Below are 18,120 nucleotides of genomic sequence, written 5' to 3' on the forward strand. Positions count from 1 at the left end.
TTACCGAAATCATAATATATTAATCGTATTGATCTTTTCATGCCTACAAGCAAATTAAACGCAAATTTTGCAAGCTGTGTTAAAAACAAAAAACAAAAAAATGAAAACAAAAAATATTAATTAATTAGGATATGTGAGAAGTAAGAAACGCCATCGGATAGGCAATGGGAGAGCTCTAATTTGAAGAAATCAGTAAATCATTGAACGTGAATTAAGTGATTACGCATAAAATGAAGTTTAGTATTTAGTACATCCCTCTTACATCAACTATTCATACATATTATATAAAATATATTACATTTAAACTGTACCATTACATAACTGTATTGTACGCGAAGCATATACAAAACTTTTTGTGTTCTCTGATAGAAACGGAACAGAATGCTAATAAACAAATCAAATAATTATAATTAAAATAAAACCCGATCCGCGAAAACGATCTTAAAATACATGTACTAGATACAAATCTTCAGTACTGAATACTGATTACTGACGTGTGGTATATACAATTAATAACTATACGAACATATATATATATATATATAAATAATATAATTATATTTAACTGATGACAGCATCTCATTAGATGCTAATCGAGTTATGACATAAAAGTGCTAGCATTAAATTATCAGATAAAATTAACATTACATAATACTTATGTAGTTACATTAACAAAAAAAAACAATTGCTCTACGATAACGACAAGAAGGTTGAACAAACCAACCAAGAAGCAAGCAAATAAAAAAAGAATATATGACAAATGAAATGAATTTTACTTAATTTTTTGGTGGTGGGGTGGGGAGGAAACATAGTAGGTATTTTTTACAGAACCCTATCTTAGGCACTTATAAGATCCTCAATAAACTCGAAACTGGCATTTGTATCATATTGGAGCTTGTAGTCATACAACCATCGTAAGGATAGCAAGTAATCGCCAGTCGGAAAGGGCAGTCCTAAAAGCTCGGGCTTCAGATAAAATCCTTTAATAATTTGAGGTCCCTGCGAATCAGGATATAAAAAATATTCCTTAGTTCAACCATACAATCCATGATAATGCTCACCTCAAAAGGACATGTATGATTTATATTGGTAAACTTTTTGAACAAATTGTAAATCATTTTGGCGACAGGATTGTAATTCCTTTTCACAAAACGACACACATCAAGTTTAACGTCAATTAGCCACGGCTTGTACCCATTAGCTCTTTTGAAAAGCTTCCCGTGAACATGGATAACTTGGGCAGGGTAAAGAAGGGTCCCATTTATATTGAGAACGATCCTGTCTCGTCGTACAGCTTTAAGACGACAGTTGTGGAAAACAAACCAAGACTGGTTGTAGCTTTCACAGACCAAGTTGGTGAACTTCATGGAGACTGCCTCCTAAGAAGAGAATTGATTATTGAAAAAGCACTAGATTAATATATGTATACATACCACTATAGTTAAACCCAGGAGCAATAATAATATCACTGAAAAATTCATATTAAAAATGTAGTCTTAGATATTTCAAAAGCTACTAAATTAGAGCCATGTGCAAGCCATTTAAATATAAAATAAAGACTAAACACTGCGGTGATGCAAATTGCATGTGAGCTAATTAAAAAACAATATTTTAGAATCGTGGGTCGTACCTATTGTAGTTCCATTGGGATATGGTTGATGGACTAAAACCTTTATCCATTATTTATCCCCTTATCCAACCTTAATTATTAAAAATATTCTTTTTTTAGCGTGTATTTTTTAAGCAATTTTAATTATACTTAATACAATTTTAAGTAGATTTTGATTGAAATTCATTTCAATGACAATTTTAACAACAGAGTCTACTGTAAAACTGTATTTTATGTTTTTTAAATATAAAATAACCCGGAAGTGTTTGGGTAGCAACTAAGCATAACACCCTATGTGAGAGATAATTAAAAAAGAATTTTACAATCAATAACTGTTTTATATGGGGTATATTTTAATATGAGTTTATTAAAACATGTTTTTTTGGGCAAATAAGTCTACCCTAATTAATAATCAGTAAAGTTTGGATTTAGTTTATAACATTATTAGTTTTGCATAAAAACTATGATGACTAGAATGAAAATATTTTAATTAAATTGGAAGAGAGATTTCAAGTATAACTGAAAAAAGTAGATTCTAAGAAAGGTCTAAGCCTTAGACTCTAAGGTCTTCTTAGGTCTAAGAAATTCTATTAAAAATTTTAAGAAATTTCGAAGGTCATTTTTAAAACCCATTTTTCATGTAGGACTGTTTAGATTTTCTTTTTTACTTCTGGTTCTTTAATACAAAATTTCTTGGACTTTTTATGATTTTTGACTAATTTACTTGAAAGTAAAATATTATTGTATACATGGTAATATAATTAATACAGAAAGAATCTTGTTATAGTGGGCTATTGATTTCCATGGCGTAACTATTCCGTTTTCTCCAATGTTTAGACTGTTATTCTCCAAACGTGGTTGCCATTGAAACGGAAAACAAAAGTATTACTACAAAAAAAATTTTGTTCATTACTCGCACACCTAGTCCGGAAAACACAGCCTGGAAAATTCTGAGGAAAACTTATTCAATCCGGCCTAGACATCGGGCTCCAAGATGAACCGCACCGACGACATGAAGCGGGCCTCGCTGCACGACCACAAGATGAACGCGATGGCATCCATGGGGTGGGCGGTGGACGCGGACATCCCGATGGCCAACGCCGAGAACCTGGCCATTCTGAAGGAGCTGACCAGGCTCCGTGCTCTGAAGCTGGAGGCGCAGCAGCACATGAACTCGCTGGATGAGCGCGAGAAGGCGGTCGAGCGGCATACCCGGAACATTGAGGGCACTATCCAGCAGAATATGGTAAGTGTTTCCAGATTGTATCCTTTCATCGATTTTTAGTACGCCCCAACCCTCAGACCCTGTATGGCTCCATGAAGGATGACGTCATCAAGGAGGCTCATAAAGTGCAATTGGTAATTTTGGAGCGTAATAAAATCAAGGAGGATCTGCGAAAGAACCAGAAGGAGCTGGAGGAGTTCAAAGAGTTTGCTGAAACCACAGAGCGTGAGTGGAGTTTAAGTCCATTTATTTTATTATATTTTTTTAGCTTGTTGGAAATGTGTATATATTTTGTATTTTTGCGTTTTTCTTCGATGATTTTATTAAATCCTCGATAATCTCGAAAGTAATATTCGTATCGAGTTGATGCCTTTGATTAAAAAACCATCTCAGAGATATCATGTAGGTTCCAGTAGGAAAGGGAAGAACAATTAGCTCGGGCTTAACATAGAATCCTTTTACAATTTGTTCACCCTGCTCAGGAATGATTGAAACTGAAAATAATCTTATATTAATAGTTTAAGACTTACCTCATAGGGACATGAGTGGTTCATATTAGTGAATTCCTGAACAGTTCTGTAAACAAGCTTTACGAATGGATCGTAAGTCCTTCGTAAAAAACGGCATGCATCAACCGTAGTTTCAAGTAACCAGGGCTTGTAACCACTCTCTCTTTTAAAAACCTTAAGGTGAACTATCACTTTATGTGCCGGATAAATAAGGGTTCCATTATAATGAAGTTCAATCCTGTCTCGACTTACAGCCTTGAGGCGGCAATTGTTTACGATGTACATTGATTTGTTGTAGCTTTGGCACTCAAAGTTTGAGAAGCGAAGGACAATGCCATCCTGAAAATTAATTTTGAAATAATAATACTTAATTTCAATACAAAACACATACATACGTTTAGTAAAGTAAGTCCAAGGACTCCCAAAATCATCAAATAGGTTTTCATATTCGGGTAGCCCAAAAACTTTGGATCTAAACTTAACTAAAATAAGCGCTAGACTGTTTCAAGTTAATTAGAACCACTATCCCTTTATTCAATCGATTTTCAATTATGTAGAAACCACCAGACTGGAATTGCCTAATATTAATAGATGCCATTTTATGCTCCATCAAATCCAGTTTATTATGAGTTTATAAAGTTTTCATTTGCGTTAGTTATGAAAATGACAACAGGAAGAGTGCTCCACAACTTTTTTATTTTAAGAGTTTTATTTTATTAAAAGAAAAACGAACAGGGTATAGATAATCCACTTAGAAAATGAAGTATTCAATAACCTAATAGACTCACCTACTTTCAGGAAAAATATGCCAGAACAAGCGCGAGATCGATGAGCTTACCAAGCGCATCAAGTCGGCCAAGACCACCCTGGTGGAGTGGACCGAGGCAATGGAGGACGGCAACAAGGGCTACCAGCTGATTGAGAAGTACTACCTGGACGATCAGCAGAAAGCCAGGGAGCTGAATACCAAGCGCCAACTCCTTCAGGCGGAGATCGACAAGCGGCGCAAACAGGTAGTGATGCTCTACGATGAGCAGACCACGCTCGAGAAAAATCTGGAGCGTACCGCAACCCTCTACCGGGCCGCCCATGTGGAGCGGCGACAGATGGTGGATACTTGGAAGAGCGCCGTCAATCAGATGACCCAACGCGAATCCGATATCCAGCTCAACGAGATCGAGTGCTCCGATCTGGCCAAGAGAGCTCTGATAGCGAGCCAGAGCTACAAGGACCAAGACCGCCAGCTGGACGAGGTGATCGAGAACAATCGTCAGGTGGAGATGAGCATTGAGATCCTGAATGAGGAGACGTCGGACCTGAAGAACCAGATTCAAAGGATTGTAGATGCCGCAGCTCTAAAAGATCGGGAGATCGATGGCTTGCGAAAGGAACTGGAGAACCTTTCAAACCAGGTGCACTTGCAGCGTGTGGAGAACAAGGCCCAGACCAAGTTGCGCGACAAGAAGATCCAGGAGCTTAATAACTTTGAGTCTGTGATGGAGAAAGTGAATGCCCGACTTGAGGCGATCCAAAACAAAGCGCTGAATGCGGATCAGCGGCTGCGCATCCTGGAGGACATGATTAGTGCCGAGGATGAGGCCCTGAAGGCCCTCGACAAGGAGCAAGAGAAGGTCAACGAGTTGCTGTACCGCACCCAGCGGCAGGTGGAGGAGTTGACCGACGAGCATAAGATTCTTCTCGTTCAGAACGACTCCTTGGTCTCCAATCTGGCTGCCGTCAAACGCGGCCAAAAAGCCATCTACCATGAACTCCAACGACAGACCGAGATCCATTACAGCTTGTCCTTTAAGTATCTGGAGGCGGAGCGCAAGTACGCCGAGATGAAGGGCCAGAACGAAGACCCCGAACTGGAGGCACAAAACCTGGCCAAGCTAAGCAACCTCGAGATGGAGTTCGAGAAGCTTACCCGCCTGATAGCCACCACCGAGGCCCAGAACAAAAAGCTCAACCACAACATGAACAACCTTGTGGTACAGTACAATGCCGACGAGAAGGACCTGGAAATGGTCAGGTTCAAGATCAAGGAAGCTCAGGTCTACTGTGAGGGCACGGTGAAGAGACTGCGCCAGAACCGCTACGAGAACTCGGAGCTGATCGTCGATCTGAATATGGTGAAGATGCGCTGCAACGACATGGAGGTGGGAATCGGGGGCTGCGAGCAGGGCACCTATGACCTGGATCAGCATCGTCTTGCCTTCAGACGGGCCATCAAGGACCGCACCGTGGAGCTGCGAAGCCAGGAGGATGTGCTCCTGCTGAAGAGGAAACACCTCAACGAGGAGCTGAGCACCCTCCGGGCAGATCTTGGCGAGCGGAAGAAACATATCGAGGCAATGCAGTCTAGGTTCGAGCTAACATCCCAGCTGCTGGGCAAGAACGAGGATGGCACCATAATGACCAGTACCCAGCTGAAGGTGGCGAGTGCCCAGGAGCGCCAGATGCTGGCCGATGAGGGCGACGAGCTCAACAAGAAGGTTCTAAAGGCCGAGAAGGAGGTGGTGGCCCTGGAGAATACTCTACACCAGTTCGACCAGTCCAACGACAATTACCGCAAAACTTTCACATCAGCGGATGACAATTCCAAAGGTGAGTTGCTCATATTTAGGTTTTAGATACATTCCGGGTATTTAAAGGAGAAACCATAATCGCTTTCTTGATTAAAAACTTTCAGATCGCGAGCGTGCCGAGATTGAGCTTAAGGAGCTGGAGGCCTCCTACTGTCGCGACCTAGAGAAGCTGAAGGTGCTGCGCTGTAAGGCCCAGCACTACGACCAAAAGCATGAGGCCCAGAGGGCGGAGGAGACCGACTTGATCAATCGGTTGGAGAAGGCACGCGTCCAGCGAGCGCAGAATGCCGAGACCCTGGAGAAGATCGAGCGAGATTTGGACGAGCAGCGACTAAAGCTGGACCGGGCACAGCGTGAGATTCGAATGCAACTCCGAGAGATACGGGCCCGGCCATTTAGCGAAGAATACCTGGCCGCCTTTGAGCGGGAGATCAGCCTGCAGGAGCTGGAGTCCCGCAACAATAAGGCCCTCAACATGATCACCGATCTGGCCAACAGTGACGAGAACGGCACGGAGATCATGCACTACCTCCTCCGCAAGGGCATCAAAATGCCGACCCACTTGAAACGCACTCGTAGCTGCGTGTCTTGGAGCTCCTCCGAAAAGTCCTCTGAGATGCAGGATGCTGGCTCCTACATCAGTGCCAAGGGGAAGACCTTCCTGGGCGCACCCACCAGTGCTAGGTCTACGGCCTCGGAGTTATCCACCCCCTCCATGAGAGACGATAGCTCCACTACGTCCCTTTCCGGCATTAGCATCGTATCGCTCGAGTTGCCCGAAATGAAAAAACCACCAGAAAAAAGGAAGTCAAAGAAGTAGTTTTAGTTAGTTCGCTTGTTGCCTTTATTTTTATTGTTTGTACTTGGTTTATGATCTCGATCCCATAATGATATATATTTTCCTTCGAGCTTCACGTGCTTGGTCATCGCACTGTTTACAAATTGGCCAACTAAACAGAACAGCAATTGGGATGCGTTGGCAAAGCTGGCCAAAACAAGAGAGCGCCGGTGGTAATAAAAATAGCTCACCAAAAATCGAATCGGACTACATCCGAGAGTTTTGGCCTTTGTGGTGGGGCTGGGTTGATGTTTCAGGATAGCCGGCTAGAGGGTACTCTTTTAAAACGAGAAATGACGACTTTTTCAGCAGAAACTAAAGTTTTTTGTTCTTTCATTGAGTTAGTTGTGATTTTAATTAAATTATTTTCATTTTATGATAATAGAAAAGTAGTTAAGCTCAATTTAATCTTATTTTCATTCAAAAGAATCATGATATAATAATTATAAACATTTTAAGATTTAAGCAAGACACCCAAATCTTATTGACTATGTATTCTATTCACATTAAATAAATATTTAAAAATAAAATACATTTCTCTCTGAAATTAAGGAGTTTAAAGAAACCACAGAGCCTGAGTGGAGTTTTTATTTCATTATATTTTTTCATCTATGGGTAATTTTTAAAGCTTGTTGGACATGTGTTTTATATTTTGTATGTTTCTTTCATGATTTTATTAAATCTTCGATAATCTCGTAGGTTAGATTCGTATCCAGTTGATGCTTTTGATTAAAAAACCATCTCATTGCTAACATATATGTTCCAGTTGGAAAGGGAAGGATAATTAACTCTGGCTTAACATAATATCCTTTTACAATTTGTTCACCCTGCTTAGGAATGTTTCAAACTGAAATTAATCTCAGATATAAGGGTTCGGACTTACCTCATATGGACAAGTGTGGTTCATATTAGTGAACTCCTGAACAGTTCTGTAAAGGAGCTTTAAGAATGGATCGTAAGTCCTTCGTAAAAAACGGCATGCATCAACCGTAGTTTCAAGTAACCAGGGCTTGTAACCACTCTCTCTTTTAAAAACCTTGAGGTGAACTATCACTTTATGTGCCGGATGAAGAAGGGTTCCATTATAATGAAGTTCAATCCTGTCTCGACTTACAGCCTTGAGGCGGCAATTGTTTACGATTTACATAGATTTGTTGTAGCTTTGGCACTCATAGTTTGAAAAGCGCAGAACAGTGCCATCCTAAAAATTAGTTTTGAAATAATAATACTGAATTCAATTAAAAAGGAAACATACGTTTAGAATAGTCAATCCAAGGACTCCAAAAATAATCAAAAAAGTTCGCATATTCGGGTAGCCAAAAACTTTGGTCATCTATAATGCAAACCAAACTAAAATAATCACTGTTTGAAATTAATTAGAATCACTATTCTTTTATTCAATCGATTTTCATTTATGTAGAAACCACTGGACTGGAAGTATAATATATAAATAATATACTGCCTAAAGTATAATATGTATATGTAATTTTATGCTCCATTAATTCCATTTCATTATGAATTTATGAGGTTTTCGTTTGTTTAGTTATAAAAATTATTACACGAAGAGTGGTCAAAAAATGTTTGGTATTTTTTTATTAAAAGACCAAAGTACAGGCAATAAATATCCTTACATTGAATAGATTATCCGCTTATAAAATAAAGTATTCAATAGCTTAATAAACTCATCTTCTTCCTGAGATATACAGCTCAACGAGATCGAGTGCTCCGATCTGGCCAAGAGAGCTCTGATAGCAAGCCAGAGCTACAAGGACCAAGACCACCAGCTGGACGAGGTGATCGAGAACAAGTAGACGTGGGACCTAAAGAACCAGATTAAAAGAATTGTCGATACCTCAGCTCTAAAGGATGGAGAAACCATAATCGCTTACTTAATTTAAAAACCGAATAACTTAGCATTAAAAGATTTCCATGATTTGAGATAGAATAGTTAAATATTGTACTGGTTATGAGTTAAAATGAAATAAAAATTAGATAACCAAAAAAAAATATAATAGTGTCAGACACATATCTGCAATGATAGATGACCGCTGGCTTTCAAGTAAGTCTGACAAATCGCATATATCATGCACAGATTGCCCCTCTATTTTTCGTGTTACAAAGACTAGAACAAAGGCTATAGGCCGCCACAGCGCAATATATCGGCCAAATATGTCTAGATATGTGTTCTCGTGTTCAGAGCTATATTTCGAAATGAGGTACTACCTAGAGATCGGAGAAAAGAGAGAGTGCCATGGTGGAGAGATGGGCTTTTTTCGACGCTGCGAGAATTTTCGAAAATCTTTCCTTCGTTTCGGCGATCACCGCCGGGCATTTCATTATTTTTCATTATTTCGTTTAGCTGGCATCGCTGCCGAGATCTCCAAGCGTTGGGCCTGAAAATTTTTACAAAAAAATTTTCACTGGCTGGTATTTTTAGAAAATTCTGAAAGCGGAAAGTTCGGGCTGTGTGATGTGTCTGGGAATGGACTCCTGAAAATATTTTAAACGACCAAAAAACAGGAAAATACGGTTAAATTAAAAGGTCTTTTCAGGGATTTGCATAAGATTCGCATCGCTGGTGACCCAATGTGTTCCACTTCAGTGCTGTGTCCGCTGTGCGCGGTGCCCAGCTTCGGCAGCATCGATGCACTGCAGCGGCGCCTGATCAAGGCAGCCAATGGACCCTTGGCCTGCCCTTTCGCCAACTGCAAGGAGTTGTTCCTGGGCCTCGACAAGCTCACCATCCACCTGTTCTCCCACACCAGTCTCATGAGAAATGATTCCCCCACCAATGACCATATGCCAGTGGCAACGACGTCTCCCAATACGATTCTGGGAGCAACCCCTAAGAGAAGGGGGAAACGAGCGAAGGCCAAACCTGTGGAGCCTCCCTACCCATCTGACACAGCGACTCCCCCTGCCAGCTGCGACGTTTGCGAGTTCACCTTCAGGAACAACGAACTAAGGGACATGCACTTCCGTTTGGTTCACGAGAATGCGGACTCAGAGCAGCAAGGGAGTCCAACCCAACAGAACGAGGTAGTTAAATCATAAAAGTTAAATCTTTTGCCAAAACTATTAAATCTTAAGAATTTGTCGGTAACTCAGGGACAGGAGCCGTACAAGTGCCACCTCTGCTCGAAGACTTTTCGCATGAAGGGCTCTCTTAGAATCCACCTGAAGGTGGTCCACACCATGGGCTTGACCTGCTCCGGCCCAAGCCCCACTGTCACCTCTATTACCTCTGTCAGTCCAGCATCCAAGGTTAGCATTTGCGATCGCATCCGGCACACGGAGACGCCGACTACTACCAACAGCACCATAAGCACCGTCTCCAGCACCCAACCGTATGCCTTGAGTGTTGCCCTTAGTATGCTCCAGCAGTCCCCGGAGTCGCCGGAAACCAATAATGCCACACCGAAACTGTGGGAGTGCGATGTGTGCAGCAAGTCCTTTACTACCAAGTACTTTTTGAAGAAGCACAAGCGGCTCCACACCGGCGAGATGCCATACACGTGCGAGATATGCGCCAGGACCTTCACCTTCCAGCAGTCGTACCACAAGCATTTGCTTTATCATAGCGAAGTGAAACCACACGTCTGCATTGTCTGTGGAAGGGCCTTCAAGGAGCTATCTACGCTCCACAACCACCAGAGGATCCACAGCGGGGAGAAGCCTTTCAAGTGTGAAGTGTGCGGTGAGTGTCTATCTTTCAAGATCTTCCTCTTCATTACCTAGAATAATCATATTTCGCTTACAGGTAAGTGCTTCCGTCAGCGAGTGTCTTTCCTAGTCCACACCCGCATCCACACTGGCGTTATGCCCTACAAGTGTGATCTCTGCCACAAGACGTTCAGATACAAGGTCAGCCAGCGGACTCATCGCTGTCCCACCGAAGAGGCCCAGACCCCGGAGCAGCTGATCAACGCCTTCCTGGAGGGCAGCGATACGCCCACTCAGCCCTCGCCTGCCAGCGTGGAGATAGCCACCATCAACGCCAGCTCGATGTTCGATCCGGAACAGGAGGCCAAGTACTCACAGACCATTGACGACATTGTGGTGGAGCAGTGCCAGAAGCTGGGCATCTGCAATGTGGCATCGGATGTGCAATCCCAGGCGCAGCTTGTGTCCTTAGAGCCAGCCGTAGTGGTGGTGCCATACAATGGAACCATTTCCCCACTGCAGCAGCTCCAGAACCTGAAACTTTATACGCCTCAGCAGCCGTCTGACGCACCCTGTTCCGATGGCGAGGTTTTTCAGCGCTTTCTGATGGACGCTACGTAGCTAGGACGAATACCTAATCAAATTCTTTATGTTACTCCTCGTTTTTAATCCAAGGCCTATAGAAATCCAGTCCCACAGAAAAAGGGCAACATCCAAAGCATCCTGCCAAGCATGATATGAATTGTTATCTCTTCCATAAACTAAATATTTATAATTGAAATTAGGAAATAGCCTCAATGAAAATCGATGTTAGGGTAACTCCTAGTCGGTAACTTTAAAACCCAAATTGGTTAAAATACAATGCGTTTTATTGTGAAATTCTATCATTTGAAATTGTTTAATCTTCGTCAGACCCACTACCAGAACTCGATCCGGAGCCGCTTCCTGATCCACTGCGCGACCTCGTGGGTGAACGGGAGCCGGATCGGGAACGGGATCCGGACTTGGAACGGGAGTGGGAACGAGACCGCGATCTGGATGGGGTTCGGGAACGTGAGCCCGATTTAGATTTGGATTTGGATCTCGACCTAGACTTATTTGAGGCTGCGACCGACTTTTGGGATCCGGCCGGAGAGTTTGTGCGTGAACGCGAGCCACTGGCAGATCCGGAGCTGGAACCGCTGCGACTGCGCGACCTTGAGCGGGAACCACTGGCCGACCCAGAACTGGAACCGCTGCGACTGCGAGTACGGGAGCGCGACTGCCGATCGCGAGCAGCTTGAGCAGGTGAGTCGCCTCCTTCTGCCGACTTGGCACTCTCCGGAACCTGCTCGTCCTTCTTTTCTGTCTCCCCAGGGGCTTGAATCTGTTCCTCTATCGTTTCTTCCAGCTCTTCGTCTACTTCCTCCTCCTCTTCCTCGCCAGGAACTTCCAATTGACGTTCGCGGTAGCGTTGCATGCGATGCTCCATGCCGTCCAACGGACGATGTTTGACCACCTGGAAGATTAAAGAGTAGGTAGAAAATTGGTGAATTTTTCGAATAACATTTGAACTCACCAGCTTGGTATTGTTGGGTTGCTGGCCGACCTTGACACGCCGCTTGTTTAGACGCACACGAGTCTCCAGTTCGTTGTAGTAAATTCCGTCGGGCCGCATCACGAAGAAGTAGTTCTCCTCGTAGCCCTTCGAGGCCTTGGTCTTGACGTTCCAGTTGTACTCTCGTGCTATCTTGTACTCGTACTCCTCCTCTTCCTTGTATAGCTCTCCGGCTACAAAGTCGGCGCGGCGTTTCTCGAGCGTTTGCTCTGTAGGCAGGAAGTAGGCGACAAACTGTTCGCCGCTTTCGTCCATCACACCCCGAATCATGGCCTGCGACATTTCCTCTAACTGGGCGGGCACGTTCTTGCCTACCGGAGCCGGATCGCTGTCGAATATAACCTGGGCGCACGGGTACTTCCAGTTGACAAAGTCCGGGAAGATGGGCAGCACCTCGACGGGCACCACATTCGGCTTGGAGTAATGCTTGGTGATTTCGCTCTTGGTGTCGCTGAACGTTTTCTCGATGGCCTTGATCTGGGCATCGCGATCGAGGTAAAGGGTCTCCTCACGCAGCGACTTTTTAACGTTGTAGCCCACCTTGGCTTCGATGTTCTCCAGGTTCTGAGGCTGGAAGCGCGTCTGTTCGGTGGAGATGTACTCGGATTTTCGCAACCACGAAACGGTTCTCGAGTGCTGGCGTGAACGCACAGAGTCGGTTGGAGTAAGGGTCTCTTCTTCGAGGAGCTTTTCATCGGCGGGATCTAGGAGTGTCATCGAATCAGCCTGGTACAGCTCCCTATTGATGAGGTCCACCGTCACCCCCAGGTCGTGCTCTGTGAGCACATCGTACTTGAAGTTGCGCTCCAACGATGTGGGATTATACTGGACAAAACGATGGCTATCGAACGGATACTGCAGGAACTTAAGATCAAAGGGAATATCCGGCAAGTTGTTTCCGTACTTGACGCGGCAAATTATCTCCGATCTGCAAGTAAATAGATTGCGGCTTTGGCTTTCTTCCCATACTTTTCGATTGTTGGCTACTTACTTGCGCTCTGTTTGGCGCTGTGGTCTTTTATCTGCGGCACTGTTGCTCGTCGAATTGTTAATAGTAGGCGGCATGTTTGTTTTCTATATTTTATCCTTTCTGAACCAGTTAAAACATCTACACGAAAATTGTTTTGCCTTTTTCTATCAAACTTGGCATGCGTTTTAGTGTTGAAAAAGACTTGCTATAAAAATGTTATCGATTCTGAATTGTTATCGAATCCAAGACACAAACCAATGCAGGTGATAACATCGGATTTGTCGCAGAGTTTTGAATTCGTAATGCTTTAAATTAATTTAAGCTGCTTGTTAACTAATTATTAAAGAATATAAAAGAAATGTGAGGTATTTATTTTCTAAACCTAACTCTATTTAAAAGCTCAATAAGATTAAAGATATTTGAAATTATATTCAAAAACTGAAGAAAAAAAAGGATTTTTTAAAGAAATGTCATTATGTTAAAATATTTGTTAATTATTTAACTAAAATACTTTTTTTTAGCGTATCTGTGACTAATTGTGCTTCATAAAATTTAAAGAACTGTGACAATTGATCGTTTTTTTTTTGTAGTCATGGGATGCTTGTCAACTAACCGCATAGTGTTTGTTTTAATAACGTTATGGGTGGCGAGTTCCCTTTCTACATCCACAGGACCACCACCTCAGGACTCCACTGACTCGGTTTCAACGAATTCAGTCGAGAAATCTACGACACAAACTGAAAGTCCATCTAATAAAGAAACTCCAAGCGACGAAAAATTAAAAGATACCACCCAAAAACATGGCAAGAAGAAAAGGTGCCGCCGTCGCCAAAAGACCTTCATTAGAAACCCCAATTACATAATTCCCAACAAATGTTACGAGAAGGAGTCCAAGAGAGCATCTATGCGAAAATGGTATAGCCATTTCCCACTTCCACATCCGGGGGCTGTAGGTAAAAGCTCTAAGGTACACCGAAAAAAACAAAAGAGGGTGAAAAAGCCTAAGGAATCCGATCTGGACAAAGATGCCAACCATAATGACATGTGAAATGTCCAAAGTAAATAAGGCGGGAACCACAAATCGTAAATTCAAACAACCACAAAACACAATAAATTGAATTAGCGGCAAATAATATTTATTTTCTTGTGGAAAAAAATATGATTGTCACCTGTTTTGTTGTGGCATGTGTTTAATGGGTATCACTTAGTTGGACGCTGCGAAAGATCCCCCCCTTTCTGCAGCAACATTCAGGCGTCGGGTTCAATAACAAGGTTAAAAGCAACAAATACAAGGTAAAAAGAAGATTTTTTGCGATTTTCTGAAATTTATTTGCATCTGGTATTAACGCCCAGACGACTTGGCAAAATAATCGTCACAAGAAATTAGCATTGGCTTGTTGATTGATCGCGTAGCATAGAAAGAAAATAAATTAAGAAATCAATTGAGATCAACAGCGAATTCGTCATCGTTGAGCATAGATTTAGGGATTGGATTTAAATTTTAAAAGTAAGTATAAGTATTTTGTTTTAGGGTATAGGGTATATAAAGAAATCGAAAGCTTTAAGATAAAAGAATTCTTTCTTGTTAAATCTTCAGGGATGTTTTTTAAACTTCAGGGAAAATTTTAAATTAAATGAGAATTGGGAAAGATATAGCCATCGCTGTGGGCCCTATAGGGGAAAACCCCATTTTTAGGGGATCTCATCACGAAAAATGGACAAAAAAACTAAAAAATATTTTGTCTCAGGATTTTGATGCAGAATGGTGGAGAATCGATCTAGAAATCGTTTAAGGTACTCTGCTTGAGAATCGGATGAGAATTGGGGAAGATATAGCCATCGCTGTGGGCCCTATAGGGGAAAACCCCATTTTCAAGGGATCTCATCACGAAAAATGGACAAAAAAACTAAAAAATATTTTGTCTCAGGATTTTGATGCAGAATGGTGGAGAATCGATCTAGAAATCGTTTAAGGTACTCCGCTTGAGAATCGGATGAGAATTGGGGAAGATATAGCCATCGCTGTGGGCCATGTAGGGGAAAACCCCATTTTCAAGGGATCTCATCACGAAAAATGGACAAAAAAACTAAAAAATATTTTGTCTCAAGATTTTGATGCCAAATGGTGGAGAATCGATCTAGAAATCGTTTGAGGTACTCCGCTTGAGAATCGGATGAGAATTGGGGAAGATATAGCCATCGCTGTGGGCCATGTAGGGGAAAACCCCATTTTCAAGGGATCTCATCACGAAAAATGGACAAAAAAACTAAAAAATATTTTGTCTCAAGATTTTGATGCCAAATGGTGGAGAATCGATCTAGAAATCGTTTGAGGTACTCCGCTTGAGAATCGGATGAGAATTGGGGAAGATATAGCCATCGCTGTGGGCCCTATAGGGGAAAACCCCATTTTCAAGGGATCCCATCACGAAAAATGGACAAAAAAACTAAAAAATATTTTGTCTCAGGATTTTCATGCAGAATGATGGAGAATCGATCTAGAAATCGTTTAAGGTACTCCGCTTGAGACCCCATTTTCAAGGGATCTCATCACGAAAAGTGGACAAAAAAACTAAAAAATATTTTGTCTCAGGATTTTTATGCAGAATGATGGAGAATCGATCTAGAAATCGTTTAAGGTACTCCGCTTGAGAATCGGATGAGAATTGGAGAAAATATAGCCATCGCTGTGGGCCATATAGGGGAAAAACCCATTTTCGCATTTAAATGCAATTTATATGGTAGCAAAGCTATTTTTAGAAGAAAATTATATTTTAACACAAACAATTAAGGTTTTCTTGGGACATTGTGCATCCCCACATAAAGAAACTTCCCAATTATCTTCCGTAGGCACGATATAGTTTAGAATTTCCCATCTGTATTTTAATAACTGAAATAAATATACTTGAATTCATCTCAGTAGCATTGTAGAGAATGGTAAATAAATAATTTAAAGATAAACAATCATGCAGTGTTTATAAACTAAATAGCTGCGTCAAATAATATTTATTTTTCTTTTAGCCAAAGCAAACGTGTCACGTTTTTGGTTTTTTTGTTCACAAATAATAATTACTGTCAATTAGTAATTATTGTTTAATCAATACATCACATGATGGCGAGGAAAGCCATCTGCCAAAACCGAACCAGTTAAGCCAAAAAGCTGAGGCCCACAGAACTGCCGATCAATCAAATTAGCCAAAGTAAGCAAAGCAAAAAAAAGTTTCAAATCAATTGAGCATGCGCAGCGTGCCGATGTGAAAATTTCCATGCTCGTTACTAACCCATAAACTGGATTCATACTTCGGGCCTTTCGATTCGATCCACGATCTCTGATCTTAGATTTCGGATCCCCGAATCGGGTATATCAATTCCGGATGGAGTCGAGTCGCGCGCGCGACTTTAGTTTGAAAAACGGTTTACATTTTGCAACAAGCGCTAAATTTCTTTTGCAAACAACAACGGGCTTTTTCGCAGGTTCACCCAGTTGGCATTTTGCGGTTCCCAGTTCTTTTTGATTCGCTGTTTATTAACATTTATATTTGCTTAATATATAAGTATACAATACTCATATGCCGCCTGCCAGTTGGTGACATGCTGTGCGTGTGTGTGTCGAAACTACTAGAGTTTTTGGCACTTTAAGTGAAGTGTGAAAAGAGCGATCGGATCCGTCATGAATTCAGTATCCGTTTAATGCTCACACCGATCGGTAGTCAAAAAGGAGTTAACCTTCAGATACCCCTATCAGAGTGATAAAATACCCAGCCGGAAATATGATTACAAGAATAGGAGGAAAGCCTTTCTGACTGGATACCAGTTTCTATCGAATGAGTAAGTCCTGAAAGTCCTAGAGATTTAACACATCTGTTGAAAATTATCACATTTACGGCCTTTATGGTTTAAAGTTAGGCTAGACTTCCATAACAAATTGTGAAGGCTAAAATAATATCTATAGGTATTAATCAGTTTATTATCCTGCTAATAATATACTCAGTGCTAACAAGAAAATATTCCAAAGAAACCTTTATGACTTCATTAATGAAAATTTTTTAAACTATTATATCATTGTTTTAAATATGGCAGCTCCGCGAAAAAAACTAGAAAGCCATTTATTTTAATACACAATTATAAAACTTGATTTATGTAGAACTAATAGGATATGGAGCTATAAACCATAGAGTGATAAATAAGAACTGTTGTGTTTGTGGTGGGCGTCTTTTTAAAATTGATTTCAATTGTGCTACTGCCTCAATAAAATAGTGATTTACCGTGGCTTAAATATACATATGCAACCCATATAATTATTAGTATGCATAAAATATTGTGAAATGTCTGTGGGAAATTACAGAGTTCAGTCGAAGCATCAGTTCATCGGCGACGTCGCCCGATCTGGAAATTCTCTGAATTATGCACAATATAATACGAAGTGAGATTCCCTCGCTTAGTTATTGTTCAAACGGCCGATCAGACAAAACGTGTTTCCAATCATGGGGTCAGTGGACTAAAAGTTGGAAAATTTATTTTGATTGGAAATAATTACAATTTATCAGGGTTTTCTCAAAGGTAAAAGTGACTCAACGTCAATTATTTGTAGAAAGTATTTTATATTTTTAATGCCAAAAGTATAAAGTATGTATGTTTCGGGAAATAAAACAAAATCTGGTCATCTGGTTTCAACTGAACCTTAAATTAATTGATAAGTTTATTTTATTCAAGAGTGTTATTTGTTGTTGAAAACCCAAGAGCTATTAAAAGCATTAGATGGAAGTGAGAAAAATGTGGACAGAATGCATTTTCTTTTCTATGCAAATAAGAAAATTGTAATTAGTTGGCAAGACTTTCGTGGGAAATTTCTGCGGGAAGCATAAAAGATTCTTAAGAAGCTCTATATCTATATTGTTCAATCGGAAGAATAAGGAAAAAGTAACGTTGTTAAGATCTAAAAGCGTATCTGGTTGCGAATAAATTTCACGTGAATAAATAAAGCAAAGTTTGAGTGATATTATTATACATATGTGCGGAGTTATAAGCGCAATTTACATCTTGATAACCCATGTCCAAGCCACCGTTTTTTATGGCCACCTGAGACGTGTGCGTTAAAAATGAAAGCAAACAAATATAAAG

The 18,120-nt window shown here is 41.1% G+C and overlaps 4 protein-coding genes across 5 annotated transcripts; 2 read left to right on the top strand and 2 right to left on the bottom strand.

Moving 5' to 3' along the window:
* Positions 1-770: 770 nt before the first annotated feature.
* LOC108122567 (uncharacterized) lies at positions 771-1,481 on the bottom strand. Its single transcript, XM_070280693.1, has 3 exons — positions 1,434-1,481; positions 1,062-1,379; positions 771-999 (listed from the first exon to the last, which is right to left on the bottom strand). Exons 1-3 carry the CDS (start codon positions 1,479-1,481, stop codon positions 838-840), a joined length of 528 nt encoding a protein of 175 aa, XP_070136794.1. The 3' UTR covers positions 771-837.
* Positions 1,482-2,492: 1,011 nt separating this feature from the next.
* On the top strand, positions 2,493-6,966 carry Ccdc39 (Coiled-coil domain containing protein 39). Its single transcript, XM_017237394.3, has 4 exons — positions 2,493-2,855; positions 2,912-3,059; positions 4,142-5,950; positions 6,036-6,966. Exons 1-4 carry the CDS (start codon positions 2,604-2,606, stop codon positions 6,749-6,751), a joined length of 2,925 nt encoding a protein of 974 aa, XP_017092883.2. The 5' UTR covers positions 2,493-2,603; the 3' UTR covers positions 6,752-6,966.
* Positions 6,967-9,081: 2,115 nt separating this feature from the next.
* Positions 9,082-11,220, top strand: LOC108122667 (zinc finger protein ZFP2). Of its 2 annotated transcripts, none has more exons than XM_070281318.1 (3): positions 9,082-9,808; positions 9,860-10,466; positions 10,530-11,220. In XM_070281318.1, exons 1-3 carry the CDS (start codon positions 9,356-9,358, stop codon positions 11,051-11,053), a joined length of 1,584 nt encoding a protein of 527 aa, XP_070137419.1. In that variant the 5' UTR covers positions 9,082-9,355; the 3' UTR covers positions 11,054-11,220. The 2 variants fall into 2 exon arrangements, with proteins under 2 accessions (XP_070137419.1, XP_070137420.1); XM_070281319.1 differs by having other exon boundaries at positions 9,083-9,808; positions 9,878-10,466.
* A 63-nt stretch (positions 11,221-11,283) lies between these two features.
* Positions 11,284-13,202, bottom strand: atms (RNA polymerase II-associated factor 1-like protein antimeros). Its single transcript, XM_017237380.3, has 3 exons — positions 13,021-13,202; positions 11,991-12,957; positions 11,284-11,930 (listed from the first exon to the last, which is right to left on the bottom strand). Exons 1-3 carry the CDS (start codon positions 13,092-13,094, stop codon positions 11,331-11,333), a joined length of 1,641 nt encoding a protein of 546 aa, XP_017092869.2. The 5' UTR covers positions 13,095-13,202; the 3' UTR covers positions 11,284-11,330.
* Positions 13,203-18,120: the final 4,918 nt, after the last annotated feature.

Source organism: Drosophila bipectinata, chromosome 3R, assembly GCF_030179905.1.
Source record: "Drosophila bipectinata strain 14024-0381.07 chromosome 3R, DbipHiC1v2, whole genome shotgun sequence".
Classification (NCBI taxonomy): Eukaryota; Metazoa; Arthropoda; class Insecta; order Diptera; family Drosophilidae; genus Drosophila; species Drosophila bipectinata.

Bases quoted from the DNA above. Each gene is read 5' to 3' on its own strand.
- Ccdc39 (XM_017237394.3), top strand. From the start codon at position 2,604: ATGAACCGCACCGACGACATGAAGCGGGCCTCGCTGCACGACCACAAG. The intron at 3,060-4,141 runs GTGAGTGGAGTT...ACCTACTTTCAG, and splicing joins GTTTGCTGAAACCACAGAGC to GAAAAATATGCCAGAACAAG. The intron at 5,951-6,035 runs GTGAGTTGCTCA...AAAAACTTTCAG, and splicing joins AGCGGATGACAATTCCAAAG to ATCGCGAGCGTGCCGAGATT.
- atms (XM_017237380.3), bottom strand. From the start codon at position 13,094: ATGCCGCCTACTATTAACAATTCGACGAGCAACAGTGCCGCAGATAAA. The intron at 12,958-13,020 runs GTAAGTAGCCAA...ATTTACTTGCAG, and splicing joins CAGCGCCAAACAGAGCGCAA to ATCGGAGATAATTTGCCGCG. The intron at 11,931-11,990 runs GTGAGTTCAAAT...TTAATCTTCCAG, and splicing joins AACCCAACAATACCAAGCTG to GTGGTCAAACATCGTCCGTT.
- LOC108122667 (XM_070281318.1), top strand. From the start codon at position 9,356: ATGTGTTCCACTTCAGTGCTGTGTCCGCTGTGCGCGGTGCCCAGCTTC. The intron at 9,809-9,859 runs GTAGTTAAATCA...TTAAATCTTAAG, and splicing joins GTCCAACCCAACAGAACGAG to AATTTGTCGGTAACTCAGGG. The intron at 10,467-10,529 runs GTGAGTGTCTAT...TTTCGCTTACAG, and splicing joins TTTCAAGTGTGAAGTGTGCG to GTAAGTGCTTCCGTCAGCGA.
- LOC108122567 (XM_070280693.1), bottom strand. From the start codon at position 1,481: ATGAATTTTTCAGTGATATTATTATTGCTCCTGGGTTTAACTATAGTG. The intron at 1,380-1,433 runs GTATGTATACAT...TTCTCTTCTTAG, and splicing joins TCCTGGGTTTAACTATAGTG to GAGGCAGTCTCCATGAAGTT. The intron at 1,000-1,061 runs GTGAGCATTATC...CCTGATTCGCAG, and splicing joins ATCATACATGTCCTTTTGAG to GGACCTCAAATTATTAAAGG.